General features: G+C 52.1%; 6 protein-coding genes across 6 annotated transcripts; 2 read left to right on the top strand and 4 right to left on the bottom strand.

Moving 5' to 3' along the window:
* Nucleotides 1–170: 170 nt before the first annotated feature.
* Nucleotides 171–2129, top strand: Z517_05365 (uncharacterized protein; the record flags this gene model as incomplete). The annotated part of the gene is made up of 1 exon (XM_013430692.1): nt 171–2129. One exon carries the CDS (start codon nt 171–173, stop codon nt 2127–2129), a length of 1959 nt encoding a protein of 652 aa, XP_013286146.1.
* A 683-nt stretch (nt 2130–2812) lies between these two features.
* Z517_05364 (uncharacterized protein) lies at nt 2813–3209 on the top strand (the record flags this gene model as incomplete). Its single annotated transcript, XM_013430691.1, has 2 exons — nt 2813–2936; nt 3016–3209. 2 exons carry the CDS (start codon nt 2813–2815, stop codon nt 3207–3209), a joined length of 318 nt encoding a protein of 105 aa, XP_013286145.1.
* A 1534-nt stretch (nt 3210–4743) lies between these two features.
* Nucleotides 4744–6225, bottom strand: Z517_05363 (uncharacterized protein; the record flags this gene model as incomplete). Its single annotated transcript, XM_013430690.1, has 1 exon — nt 4744–6225. The coding sequence occupies one exon, from the start codon at nt 6223–6225 to the stop codon at nt 4744–4746; it is 1482 nt and encodes a 493-aa protein (XP_013286144.1).
* A 586-nt stretch (nt 6226–6811) lies between these two features.
* On the bottom strand, nt 6812–8291 carry Z517_05362 (uncharacterized protein; the record flags this gene model as incomplete). The annotated part of the gene is made up of 2 exons (XM_013430689.1): nt 6812–8037; nt 8135–8291. The coding sequence occupies 2 exons, from the start codon at nt 8289–8291 to the stop codon at nt 6812–6814; spliced, it is 1383 nt and encodes a 460-aa protein (XP_013286143.1).
* Nucleotides 8292–10269: 1978 nt separating this feature from the next.
* Z517_05361 (uncharacterized protein) lies at nt 10270–12051 on the bottom strand (the record flags this gene model as incomplete). The annotated part of the gene is made up of 2 exons (XM_013430688.1): nt 10270–10885; nt 10979–12051. 2 exons carry the CDS (start codon nt 12049–12051, stop codon nt 10270–10272), a joined length of 1689 nt encoding a protein of 562 aa, XP_013286142.1.
* A 1006-nt stretch (nt 12052–13057) lies between these two features.
* On the bottom strand, nt 13058–13687 carry Z517_05360 (uncharacterized protein; the record flags this gene model as incomplete). The annotated part of the gene is made up of 1 exon (XM_013430687.1): nt 13058–13687. The coding sequence occupies one exon, from the start codon at nt 13685–13687 to the stop codon at nt 13058–13060; it is 630 nt and encodes a 209-aa protein (XP_013286141.1).
* Nucleotides 13688–14485: the final 798 nt, after the last annotated feature.

Raw genomic sequence — 14485 nt, 5'->3', positions numbered from 1 at the left:
TTCACCTCACTCCGACTTCTTTCTTCCCTTTCAGCCTTGTCTCCATTCTTGTGTCATAGTTCCCCTCTCATGGTCGGTCTTCATTATTATAACGGCTTCGTTCGCTCAAGTAAAGCTACACTCCTGTTCTTCCTCTTCTCAACCCCGGCCATCCTCTGAAACCCAGCGCAATGCCTCGCGACAGATATACCCGTCAATCTCTAGGCTCGACGCAGCGACTAGTCAAGGAGGTGAGTTACTCTCTCAAAATGGGCCGGGCAAAACTGGGTCTGACTTTGCGACCAAAAAAGTCCCGTGTCCTCCTTGTCGGCGCCGGCGGCATAGGCTGCGAGCTGCTCAAGAACCTCGTCCTCACAGGCTTCGGCGAAATCCACATCATAGACCTTGACACGATCGACCTCAGCAATCTGAACCGACAGTTTCTCTTCCGGCAAGAACATATCAAGAAACCAAAAGCACTGGTCGCAAAGGATGTGGCGCAGAAGTTCAACCCGACCGTCAAACTGTTCGCGTACCATGCGAATATAAAAGACAAGCAATTCAACCTGGAGTGGTTTTCGGGCTTCAACATCGTCTTCAATGCGCTCGACAATATGGACGCGAGACGGCATGTCAACAAAATGTGTTTGGCTGTCGATGTCCCCCTAGTCGAATCTGGCACTACAGGCTTCAAAGGTCAAGTCCAGGTCATCAAGAGGGGCAAGACTGCTTGCTACGACTGCACTCCCAAGACTACTCCGATTTCCTACCCTGTCTGCACGATCCGATCCACTCCGAGTCAACCAATCCATTGCATTGTATGGGCAAAGAGTTACCTTCTGCCAGAGCTGTTTGGCGTGAGTGAGGATGAGGCAGCTGAAATGGACTCTTCGGAAGATACGGATAATGCGGAGGAGATCAAAAAATTAAAAGAGGAGGCGCAGGCTCTGAAGACAATCAGAGCGTCAATGGGTTCGAACGACTTCGCAAAGCAGGTATTTGAAAAGGTGTTCAAAGAAGATATAGAAAGACTGGTGAAGATGGAGGACATGTGGAAAGACAAGAAACCACCAGAACCGCTTTCCTACGATACACTTGAGCAAGGAGTAAGCACGACCGGCCCAGAAGTATCTCAGAACGGCCAGCAAACATGGTCCGTTGTCGAGAACTTTGTTGTGTTCAAGGACAGTCTGAACCGCCTGGTGAAGCGATTCTCTCAGGAACAAGCGACCGCTTCAAAATCCGGGGATTTGCAGCCCACAATCTCCTTCGACAAAGACGACGACGATACGATGGACTTTGTTGCTGCAGCTGGCAACCTGCGTGCAATTATCTTCGGCATCGAACCCAAGTCAAAATTCGATATCAAGCAGATGGCAGGCAACATCATCCCCGCAATCGCCACCACAAATGCCATGGTCGCTGGTCTCTGCGTACTGCAGGCGTTCAAGGTATTAAAAGGCGACTACGCTCGGACGAAATGGCTCTGGTTGGGGATTGGTTCATTGCGGACAGACCAATTAGACCTACCAAGCCCAGAGTGTCCTGTCTGCAGCGTTGCTATGGCAAGGGTCCATGTCGATATTGAAAAAGCCACACTAGGTGACCTGGTGCAAGACGTCTTACGGACCAAACTGGGTTATGGAGAAGAACTGACAGTCATGACAGAGGCCGGCGTGGTATATGACCCTGACCTCGAGGACAACTTGGAAAAAAAGCTGTCAGATCTGAATATCGATGACGCAAGTTTTGTTCTTGTCAAGGACGACGACGACGACCAGCCCCGGGTCGACCTCCAAATAGCCATCGAGACGAAGAAACCAAAGGACGAAAACAAAGTCGTTTTGCTTGTTGAGAAGGAAGGCGAAGTATTTGAGATTCCTCGAATAACGAAGAAGCAGCCTGCTCACACAGATAATCACGCCGGAGAAGACGATACGAATGGTATGGTCATCACGAACGGTGTCACAAGCACTATTGCACTCCCTAACGGCAAGAGGAAGCGGCCCTTGGATGACGAAGGAGAAGAGGGTGCTACGCCGGCAAAGAAATTACAAGGCTCCGCCTCTGGAGTGGCAAAGAATGGCGACATGCATGCAATTGTAATCGACGAGGACGACGGAGCGCTCGTCATCGCAGATGATGACTGATCGGTCCAGAACAAGCAGTGGCTATACGGGCACCGTGGATGATTTATGTTCGACAGATCCGGAAGATGAAGTGCCATATTAACGGTCATTGAAACAATCTTGGAAAGGGTGACGACTGGCAATGAGGCGACATATATCTCAGACTCAGATCTGGCCCATCCGCTGTGAGGCAGATGAGCTGCTGCATTACTTACTCCTGTACTTTAGACTCGAGGACGCATCTGCTCCTCGCATTATGAGCAAGGTGGCGGATAGACTCCAGGGGTTCCTCACATAAGCTTGTTGGAAAGTTGAGCTCGGGTTTTGGAAAGAGCTGAATTAGCGCTTGGATAGTACAAGTGAGGGTGTGATATCCATGATGATCATTAAACAGGAGACATCAATGAGAAGAGAAGACACGAATGAGGACATAATAAAGGAGGATCCCACAGTATGAGTTGGATGCTAAGGCTGAGGCGTAGGCAAAGGACCCGCTGCTTTAATGATCAATGATCCAAGCCTTTGCGCGTCGGCCACCACACACCGCCTAACGCTGCCTAAAGGGTTGTTGATCCTCGTAAGATTTTCGGGTCGTGATTTTTGAATGTTGATCCTTCACGATTTTTTCAGACGAGGGTACGTGAATTTCCCCCAGAGTGCCTCGTACAAAGCCACTCCTGCCCCCAAAAGCGTCAGTCACAACAATGGCCACCAACGGCACTCCCTCGCCCTTTGTGACGCTCGTCTCGTCCGATGGCTTCGAATTCCATCTCCGTCGCTCCGCCGCCTGCGTGTCCCCTACGCTAAGGCGTATGCTTGACTTGCAGAGTACGTTACGCGTGGACCGCGTCCCCCTCGTACAGTTCCTGAGGTGATGAAGCTAACATCCCCTTTCTCTACGGTGTAGACAACTTTGCCGAAGCGCAGACGGGGATCTGCCACCTGGAGAACATTAGCGCGAGCGTCCTCGAAAAAGTCGTCGAGTACTTTTACTACAATGAGAAATACCGGGACAGCGAGGGCGTGCCGGATATGGATATTCCCCCAGAACTGTGCCTGGAGCTTCTGATGGCGGCTGATTTCCTGATGTTGACGACATGAATCATACCAATATGGGTGCCAAAAAACCAAACCAAAACTTGCAAGGGGCGGACAGAATCAAGCTGGTGCTTTTTGGGCAAATCCCTGAAAGTCTTGACGATGTGCACCGTTCCTGAAACCAGTCTTTGAGGATACATCACTGATTGGCAAATTGCGGCGCGACCTGTCCATCCCAGGAATCGCCTGCCCAACGAAGTTTTTCGCTTCGAGGGAGTCAAAAGTTTTGCTCCTCGGTGCCCAGGGCCTGCCATGGATCATACTGCCGGGATATGCTATCAGAAGATGCAGAAGCTCGATTTAGCCTGGCACAGAACGGGTTTGGGTCGGAACTGGCAACATGGCCCAGCTCCCTGCTTTGACCTCAGCTCTTGATCTGCTACGCAGACAGACGATACATGACGGCCTAGAGTCATCACCATCCAAAGAGTTACGGCTGAAGTGAGGATTGACGAATGAAAGATGGTTGGCACCTACAATGAAAGTCAACGGATTCTCAAGTTTTGGTCGCTGTTGTCCTCGACATCTGCGAAAAGGTGGATGGAAAGCAACGCATTTGCTGTCCGAGCCTTGTTACATGTCAAGGAAGTCGAGTAAAAAGAGCACCACTTAACGCATTCATATCCCAAGAGCTCCCTTCCGGCTCCTGCCCGAGACATATTCTTTGTTGACAAGCATGTTAAGTGGTTCTCTATTCTACCATTCCTTCACTTCCCTCTCAAGATCCCTCCCTACGATTTGGGCATCTCTTTCCCTTCCCATTCTCCTAAACCAAGTCTCAATTCCATGGGCACCCCTCTCCCCCCTCAACACAGACAAAAGACCCCCCTCCACCCATCTCAAGCATATACGTCGCGACACTTCAAACCTGTCTACTCTCCCACAGGCCGACGTCTATAGAAGATGGAAGATCAGAAAGTCCCTAGATCATCAGGCAGTCCGCTCGCCTTCTTAAAAACGCCATGGTGAAAACGCGGACGTTCTCTCACGGGGAGACAACCCTCTTTGAAAATATATCCCTTGCGGCTTTTATCGGCTGTTCTCTGTATTCTCTGTGTACACTCTCTGGGATACCCCTGGGTCTTGGTGGAGACTGTATATCTTAGTAGAAGTTGCTTCCCATTCTTGCTACATCCTCGTTCTTAAAACTAGCGGGCGTAGTTAGAAAGAACAATAGGTAGCCATTTGCTGGCTCAGACTATTCTATTCTATTCCATCTGCTCCGTTGCGTCTGTTTCGTCTCGTCTCTTTTCATTATTGAACAACGCCGTCTATGTGCCTTTGTGTACATTTGTGTACTACTCTCATTCGATCACAGGGGTATCAAGTCTAAAAATGTCTAAAGCAGTCTAACATAGCCTGTCCTTGAAATCTGAAATGCCAATGCCTCGTCCCCGTCCAATTATGGTTTCCTGTGTGTCCCGCCGCAATCAAACATCGCTCATCGATGTCCAAATAGTCGTGTCCGCAAGTATTTGAGAAAGCCGCCTCGACCTGAGCACCCAGCAAGGCCATAATCCGCTCACGGCCACGTCGTCTACTTTCGTCCTTGTCCCTGTCCTTGCCCTGGCCCTCGGCCTTGGTTCCTCTTGGGCCGACCCTTGGTGCCTGCTCTGGTCTTCTCCTCATACAGTTTGTCGGCACCGAAGCACGCGTCGCTTAGTCTCAGGTAACTCACGATACCCGCGTCCACCACCGCGAGTAACACGTTCCGTCTGCCGTGCTTGAGCCTCGTCTCTAACCTGCCTGCCTGCGCTCTGGAAAGGGAATCCTCGGGCTGACTGTCGAGGAGAGGTCCGATTTCTGACAAAGAGGGAATCGACGGCGTCGAGCGCGCATCGATGACGCAGATTCGATAGTCCTCTGGAGGTGGTGAGGTCTTCTTGTAGGTGCCGGAGACGTTGGGTTTCCAGACGTGGAAGTGGATGCGGTAGGGTGCTTGAGACGGCCGCGGTTGCGGTGAGGATATGGAGTTTGAGCTCTCAGCTGTATGGGTGCTGGAAGGCTCGTGGTACGGAATCAACGCCAACGCGTGGAATAGATCGGCGTAGTTCCTGTACAAACCCGGAGCAACCAACGGCCCGAGTGAGGGACAGGACTTGCCTTGACGAGGTTGCAAGAGCCATGATACCAACCTGTGGACCAGAGATGCGAATGGCCCTCGAGATTGAGATCCGCCCGATATCGCTGTTGACGGTGCAGATGGTGCAACGGGCGGACTTGGAGCATGGTCACTGTGTCCGTTCGCTTGAGCGACATCTGTATCATTCCAGGTCGGCGCCCGCTGAACAATATATCCCGCTCTCTTGAGCCCTGCATAGACTGTGTATCGCTCCAACGTCAAGCCATCCTTGCCAATGAAGCTGGCGTAGGCGCCTTGGAGACTCATGGGGAGTTCGCCTAGGGACGGTTCCGCGCTTGAACTTGTAGCTCCCTTTTGTGGTTCAACATTTTGTTGTTCTACTGCAGCAGCACCTTCCTCCGAGGCGGTGACGTTGGAGGACCTGTACTCACTCCCGCTTGGTATACCATCATCCTCGTCATTGACGCCCGGCCATCGGATATCGAGATTTCCTCTTTCTAGCAGAAACAAAGCCTCTTCAGGCAACAGCCAGACCCAGTTGTTCCTGTCTGCCTGGCCCATGACCTTCAAATGAGGGCTCTTGAATCTGTACACCACAACGCACCGGCCATGTCTTCCTTCAGCCCCGGTACCGTCCCATCGCCAGTCACCTTCGTTTGAAAAGTACTGTCCCACGATGTGGGTTTTGCCCGTTTGAACCCGCACCGCACTGAGGATTGTGTGCATCGCCAGGCGAGACGCATCAAGGGCAGATGCCTGCGAACGTGTAGGGTTTGGTTCGAAGTCCTTTGTGCCGCGTTTGGGGATTATGGCTTGCCCGTTCTTGGACGAGGAGGTCAATTGGCTGAGGAACCGGAAATCTTGGGTTTCGTCTTCGAGGTCGTCGGGACCAGACGCGGAGGTTGAAGGGATGACATCTTCATCCGCATCTGCCATGGTGGGCAAACGGTATAGGCAGGACCTGGATGCTCACAGGTTGGGGACTTCTCTACCTCTACCATGTATCCAGGGTTCATGGGTAACCAAGCGTGGGAGGGCTGAATGGCAGAATTGAAGAATGCATGGCACGTCATGAGCACACGAGTCATTTGTCCGCAGATTTACGACTCAGGCGACCATGGACTTGGCGCGACGGACAGGGCAGCTTCTTCTCGCGTGCGATCGATTCTTGACACATAAAAGGACTTTAATACCCACACCTGTTACAATGGGTACTTCTACGATCGAGAAGGATCCCTCACTTATTGCTATAGTCGCCTCTTAACTGCTGAATGTGGCGCCCCAGAACTGATGATACGCGTGAAACCTACACGCCTAGAGACTGCTAATTTCAGATCAACAACCAGGACTGGTCTCTGATAATAGCTCATCTGGGTGCCCAGTACCCTCCTTCTGCGTCTCCATTGTCTCTGACTCCTGGGAAGCAGCTCTCTGTACTCGATATGTTACACAGCACGCATCACCTTCTCGACTCTAGTCAAACCCACGAAATGCACAAGCACAAACTCGTCTCCATTGCTGCCTAAAACTCCTTTCTGCAAATTCTTTCGCTCAAGTCTTTCAAGACAAAGGCCGCATACTTGCAATCCTCGAGATCAACATAGACTGTGGCCGACAGGCGGATCCACCAGGCTCCTCGATAGAACAGCACGTAAAAGAAGGTTCTGTATCTTTCCCCAAGCTCCTTGTTCATGAACTGAGTCATGGCCGGGACGTCTTTCAAGGACATATCGTATTCAGCCCCTTCTCCAACCGAGATGGGCAGTCGCACGTGCGCAAAGAAAACTCTGTGTGTCTCTGGTATGTCAAATGCCTCCGTCCCCAGAGTTTCCACGAGGATCTCTTCCGCTTTCTTTGCAAGAGAGGTGCAATATTCTTGGATGGCTGATTCGCCGCCACACACCTCGTTGCGGAAACGGATTGCTTCCTCGACGCAACAGTAAGGGGCGCCATCAATCGTTCCATAGTACTCAAACTGTTTCACCATGGGATTCGTTTCTTCCGAGGTAGGCATCGGATCATGTGACTGGCTGCGTCTCTGGGATTGGTACCCATGGGATGTTGGGAGCGTCGTCCGAATCAAGTGCTGGTTCCTTTTAGGGACGAATAAAGCCGCAACCGACCTGGGTACGAAGAGCCACTTGTGGCAGTTGGTGACCAGAAAGTCCGGGTCCAGCTCGGTGAGGTTGAGGGTAATATGTCCCACTCCATGCGCAGCATCTACAATGCTCAGCACACCTTCTTGTCGGCAGAGCTGTACGAGCCTCTCAAATGGCATTCGCAAACCAGGCATGCTGACCACCGTGTCGAAGACGCCTACCCGAACTCGTCCTTTGCCAGCTCTCTCGCACTTGAGTTTTTCCTCGGTCAAAGTCTTGTGGAAGAGCTCCACAATCTTGTCGTCGCTCTGAGGTAGGTCCAACTCGACCCTTACGCTCTCGGCCGGAGTTGTGTCGACGACATAGTCAATTGTTTTCTCCAGTGCCCCATAAACGCCGGAAGTATACACGATTTTGTCGCCCTCCTCCCACCGCAGGTTCTGGAGTACCGTGTTCGTGGCGGTCGTGGCATTGGAGCACAGGACCAGCTCATCGACAGGACAATGAAGCATATCGGCGAGCAGAGTGCGACTCTTCCGCAGCAGCGGAGGGTACGTGTAGCGGATGAACTTGTCAGGTTCCGCCTCTGCTGTTTCTTGATAGTGGCGCAAGGCTCGCTGGACCGAGCGAGGATAGCCGCCAAAGGAGCCTACGACACAGACGACTTGTCAGGGCCTACGATGGCGGAGTAACAGAGACACACACACTGCTGCTTTCCAGGAGAGGATGGGATGGGCAGGAAATACCGTGATTGAGATTGGTATAGTCTTCCGCGAAGAGGAAGTGTTTGTCCCTCATCGCCCTCCCAAACGCTGCTCGGGCAAGCTCATCATGGCTGTCATTGCCATTACGGGTGGCTAAGGCCCTCATCTTCATGACGAGTCCGTTGAGGTCCTCTCCCATGTTGCAGCAGCTCTTTGTTCCTTGCCAGTAACTCAGTTCTTCCTAGAAAGAGGTGCGAAGGGACGATATCAGTTGGGTAACAAAAAAGGCTCGCGCTTCTCGTGGGCTTGACGACCATGAACCAAATCGAGGACGCTGTAAACTTGGAGGGAAATAGATTGATAGCGATACGGAAGAATTTAAATAAATTATTCATTAAAAATCGTGAGTCTGCGAAGAGGTCCCAAGTGTTGCGCTCTTTGGCTCTATACGCCGTGCGCGGGTTCCTGACGAATACGCCCCGATTGTATACGCCAAGACAGACAGACAAATTGACTGGACACTTTTTTGCCTGGGACCTTGTCGGAAGGGGAAGGAAAGGGAAGGCCATCACGAGGAGGATAGTTCATGTCGAATAAAGACGTCCATACTGAGTACAGCAAGCTCATCCCCAAGGCAGGTGGCTGGCTTTGGCTCGGTTGGGTCGGAAAAATCGAGTTGTAGTTGAGCAGGTCGAAGGGCCAGTGTCAATCGCCCATCAATCGCGTTGGACTGTGATTGATTAGTCAGCGTCCATTCCTGGCTGGGTTCTCTCCCCTTTACATCCACAGCCTTGCCGTTGATCCAACATTTTTAGGTATAATCCTCCCACGACAATCAGTCCGACATTCCCAAGACCTGCTGGCCGGCGATATTTGGCAGCGTCGGGATCCCAATCGGCCTGTTCTGGTTCGCCTGGACGGTTCGGAGTGACGTCCACTGGGCGAGTCCCGTCTGCGCGCTGATCCCCTTTGCCTGGGGGCAATCTCTGTGTCTTTGTAAGTAAATCTCCCCTTCCCTTTCGCCTTTCATCAGACGAGACGGGACAGTCCAATGCAGTAGCAAAAACCGACATTTGCACTCTTTGAATTTATCTTTCTCCAGGCCTCTGCTATCATTTACCTGGTCAGCATTTACGGGCCGACGTATGGAGCCTCGGCCACGGCCGCCAACGCGTTTGCTCGGTACGGCTTTGCGGCCGCGTTTTCCCCTTTCGCCGCGCAGAGTAAGTCAGCTCTTGTCCTGTCATTCGCTATTCCCCTCTCCCGACCTTCTCAGCCGGTGTGTTAGCTAGTCAGTCAGTCAGTCAGTCCCGTTCCACCAAACACAAGATTACAGAAAGAAACATCCCAATCAACAATATACTGATATTACCGCCATCTCTTTTCTCCGCGGTACAGTGTACGAATCTCTAGGCACCGGTCCCGCCACGAGTATCTTGGGCGCCTGCTCGGCCGCCATGGTCCCTATGGCCTGGGACTTGTATCGACGGGGGCCGAGTATTCGTGCGCGGAGCCGTCGTGCCGTTTCCTTGGGGTCGTGATGGTATGGATTCATAGATATTGATAGGGCCTCCGTTGCTGGTTCACACTGTGAATGAGAATCACAGAGAGAACTTGCATACTATGTACCTAGGCTATCTAGTAGGTATGTGGATAGTTTGACGAGTTCCTTGGTATCCCGCGCAGACGTGGGTAATGACAAGAAGAGTAGATTACATGGAGAATCCATTTGCGAATACCTCGTACAAGAGAGAGAGAGAGAGATAGGATCACGTAAGGGGGCCCGTTTCTTCTCATCCCAGGCAGGCATATTGGGCTAATGTCGCCATCATCTCACGGACGGGGCAGTCGTGAATCTTTGTAAGGCTGCGCCCCCTAATACCGGGATGACTCAGCGAGGTTTATCTAAGCATACCTCCTACCTATGGCACCCATATGTTGCCTACATACTTGTAGTATCAACCTGGCACCACCAGCCCGGGCCCGGGTGGCACCACGCGTACTTGTGGCTCGGCAGTCTGGCCGAGGTTATGTTGTCTCTCTGATAGCCCAGCCGAGATAATACTTGTATAAGGCAGATACGATGTACTTGCAGCTTGATCGCTGTACTCGCATTCGTCAGACATGCATTGGTATTTGTACCAGGCCACAAACCCCTTCAGTGCCTAAATGTAGGGTTATCCGGCCACTCGCGAGATCTTGAACCCCCCCGGTACCCTCTTCTGCCAGAACCCCTCGGGATCGTACTTTCGCGCCACTTGGTTCATGAAAGCTACGTTTTCCGGGCCGTAACTCCCCAAGGGATCCTGGGTCATGTCTGCGTAGTTTGCGTACAGGTAATCCACTGTCGCGGCCTTGCCGTCCGAGGTTTGAAATCGCTTCATCTCACGAGTCATGAGCATCAGCTCTGATCTGGCCACCGACAGGGCCGCGTCCTGGCCGTTCTTGATGGCGACGAATACGGTCCACACGACGGCGTTGACTCCGTTCCGTTCGATTCCGAGCACGTTGCTCATGATCTCGTGGTGGAGGCCGAGATGAGCTTGGTGTCCAGACGAGAATGTAAGGTCCAGTGGCATTGTACCGTTCGCGGATCCAGCCTTTTGGCCCACGCTGCCGTTGCGAAGACCGAGATCGCTCAGATAGGTAGGAAATGGCTGAAGAACCGAGGATGCCATAAAGTTTTCAGACCCGACCTTCTTTGCAATATTAGAGGCCAGTTGGTCATGTAAGGAGAAAGCCTTGCGCACGATCGACGGCTCGTTAACAAAAGTCAGAGTCATGTATGCATTCCTAAGAAGGTTCGGTAGAGATCGATCAGCGTTTTATCCTTTCAGCTGTGGGGAAAGAAAAGACAGGAGAGGGTTCGTAAATGGAGAATCATACTTCGTTCCATAAGCAGCCTGGACCCCGTTGGCAGCAGCAGCAAGCGATTTTTGCTCCCAGGTTTGCGCCACGGAAGGTATTTGAGTGACTTTGTCAAAGGCTGTGGTGCTCGGATCACCCTTCGTATTGACTCGCAGAGGGAGGATGAACGGACCATCCCATATAGAGGAGTCATGGGTATGGATGATGAGCATGGTGTCGTCCCGATGGTGCTCCATCTGGTCTGTGAAATCAACAAAAGCGTCCGCTGCTTCGTCGAAATGGTCAGCTGTAATCATGGAGGTGCCTGACACCAGATCAACTGCCGGCATGGCTTCCATGTCGAAACGGGTGACGATGCCGAAATTGAGTCCGCCCCCTCGCAGGGCTTTCCAGAGGTCCGCGTTCTCTGTGGCTGTCGCTTCCACGATGCTCCCATCTGCGAGCACGACTTGGAACCCAGCAACCGTGTTGACGGCCAAGCCATAACGCGGTGTATAATACGACATGCCGCCACCGAGGAGGAACCCGCCCACCCCGACGTTTCCATCACGCCCACCGACCACCGTCACATTGCCAGTGTTGAGGAGAGTCGTGTAGACGTCTTTCCATCTACCACCCGGCTGGACACTTGCAATGTTAGTTGTGGCATTGTACTTTGCCCCGTTCATCAAGCTGAGATCAATGGTAACCCCATCCTCAATGTTGTTGGTCGCTGGAAGATGGTGTCCTCCACTTCGTACGGCGATGTGCCAACTCCCTGATCCGGAGCCATTACTGGCCAGCGCTTTGACAGTGGTAGCAACCTCCTCTGCGGTATGTGGCAGTACAAAGCAGTAAGGGTGTAGACGTCCGTTGGCACAGAAATAACTTTCCAGGTGTTGTTCGTAAGCCTCGGTCCCTACACGAATCAACCGGTCGCCCAGGCCCGCAGCGATCAAGGCATCACACTGCCAGGGCCGAAATGCTTTAGCAGAGCGCTCAGAAGAGAAAGCGAATCTTAAACTCACTGGAGGAAAGCCGGTAAATGTTGGGTCGGCGACGAGCACAGACGCCAACGTGGACCACAGCAGGAGAGCCCATCCTTTACACATGTCGACGGTGATGCTCAGCATAGGGCCTTTACGACGTATCTTGACTGCTGCACGCCCGATGCTCTGTGGGAAGTCGAGACCCTTTTCATACTCGCGGAATATCCTCAGGTCGATGAGATCCAGTCTAGCCTAGGAAATCGGAATGACGGAGCCTCGGTAGGCCAGAAACCATAAGTTTTGGTACACAAAACTTGTGGCATGACGATACCGAGGTTTTGAAGGTATACACGACTCGTAGAACTAGAGGTCTTGGATATGTTGAGATCCCCGGCAAAACTAAAACGCCCACGGCGGGGAGTCGGTTCCCCGCATCCCCAGAACCATTTGTGTACTTGTAGAATACCTGCACGTCAGATCCATCTCTTTCACATCGACCATGGTGCTGCTCCAACAAGGCACGATCTCATTCCAAGCGAGGCGTGGTTGAATCTGGCGACATGGATCTGATGAGATCGTTCAGGAGCGATTGGAGAAACTGAAAATAGTCATATGGATTCTGGGGACATTCATCGGGGTATACAAGTACAAGTACTGAGTAGAGTGAGTGCTTGTCGAGATTGGGAGTCTGGAGAGCGGAAGAGAGATTCGTAGAGGTGGCGCTCGGCAAGGCTGCCTTTCAGGGCGGGCTATTCCATATCTGTATTAGTGCATCTCATCTAGTCCATTTGGCTCGCTAATTATCATGATTCTTCTCTCCGTCGTGCCTTCTCATCATGGTTGCTCCCCTTCACCTTGTATCCTAGGCTCAAGGATACTCTCCTTTCCCGCAGCAGGCAATGAGGGACCACTCGCATCTCGCCATCAGGCTATATCCCCTGGGACCTTGCCATCTCTGAAACGCAGATCAATACTTCAGCTCCGACTGGCCCAGTACTGACTCGGTGATTAAATTGTCAAGTCTGGCCCTTGACCTCGACGGTGTGCTGCCACAATCAATGAACTGCTCGTTATCCCCAAATCCAGATCCTTCCCCTTGCATGCATTGCTAGACGCCAACGTGAATTTCTCAGCCTTCACCTCGGACCTGACCATTACTCTGCCCTTGCTCGCTGCGGTCAAGGTCGATACGGCAGAGGGGACAGGTGCTGCTCACATTCAGCAGCCAGGGATCGATGCATGCAGGATGGTATTTGTGAGAACATGGCAAAAGTCGGACCTGTTCTCCAATGCTGAAGTCCTCTGTGCAGATTGAGCACCTCAGACCTCTTTCTCCATCGAGGACAGGAGCGCCATTCAATTCTGTCAGGGTAGCACTGCTTGAGTCGTCACCACTGCATTTGGGCATTTGACCTGCGACATCTTCGTGGATTTGATTGGCTATTTTCGCATTCCCCAGCTCAACTGACTCAAGTTCAGTATTCGTTTTCTCGGTAAATCGGACAATAGGAATGGTGTCTAGGATGGCGCGAGTGATTCCTCGCGCTCGATTTCTCATCGACTGGCCAGCTGAATTTTGTGGAATGTATCGTTCTGGATGGCGATATACTCGAAGTGCCCCGACGAGGGCGATTGCTCCAAAGAAGGCAATGATGGCGCCAGTCAGGGTAAAGAGAACGATCTTGACCACGTTGGAGCTAGGGCTTTGATCGTCCTCAGTACTCCGACCACTCAGCGAGGTCGTTTTCTCTCCTTGCATGACGAGATTGGGCCAGATTCGACTGGCGTTGGTTGCTGACCCGCGCTGCGTGCCTTTACATGAGGAATCAACTCCAGTGGTCAGCTAAAAACGAGACTATGAATTCGAACAAAAAGCACCGACGGCTGCTGGCGTTTCATATATATTACACAGGCCCCCATCGGCCACGACAATGCCTTGGACGGATGGCGTTGTCTCTTGAATATGAACCTCGCCTATTCATCAGGAGATCAACACCCATCGGTGGCAGTCGTCAGTCTCCAAGCACTCTTGCCAAGTAGGGCAGTTTTCTTGATTGTCTTGCCATTCCTTGGTGCTTTTCTTGTGGCTGCCTCTGCCACATTTCAAGAATGCTTGATTGCAGTTTCAACATCTAATTATGATTTCTCGTCATCGCCAATTTCTCTGACAGCAGCTTTTCTTCACCATCGAGCAACGACACATCAGATTGCCAGAAGAAAGCAAAAACCCTCAGCAGGATCCCTGATGCACTGACCGCTATGTCACCAGAAACCCGAGTCGAAATTCAAGAGGGATTGGTTGATGGGGAGAGTGGCTGAGATTGCGCTATCAAGCTCAAGGATGTCGCCATCACGACAAGGCTTGCCAAGCTATCTCGACCAGTCCCAGAGCCCTGTATGTAAATGTCTCCATGCCACCAGTATTAATATGTTCAGCTACGTCCTCGGCGCCGCGAGAAATCTCGACATGGTCCTTCTTGGACGGGCCTCCCTTCAACATTGGCGACGCAGTCATTTGCTTGGCTGTACAACTTTCGCTGGAATGGCGCTGAAAGTT

Source organism: Fonsecaea pedrosoi, assembly GCF_000835455.1.
Source record: "Fonsecaea pedrosoi CBS 271.37 unplaced genomic scaffold supercont1.3, whole genome shotgun sequence".
NCBI lineage: Eukaryota > Fungi > Ascomycota > Eurotiomycetes > Chaetothyriales > Herpotrichiellaceae > Fonsecaea > Fonsecaea pedrosoi.
This window is presented reverse-complemented; position numbering and strand designations above follow the sequence as displayed.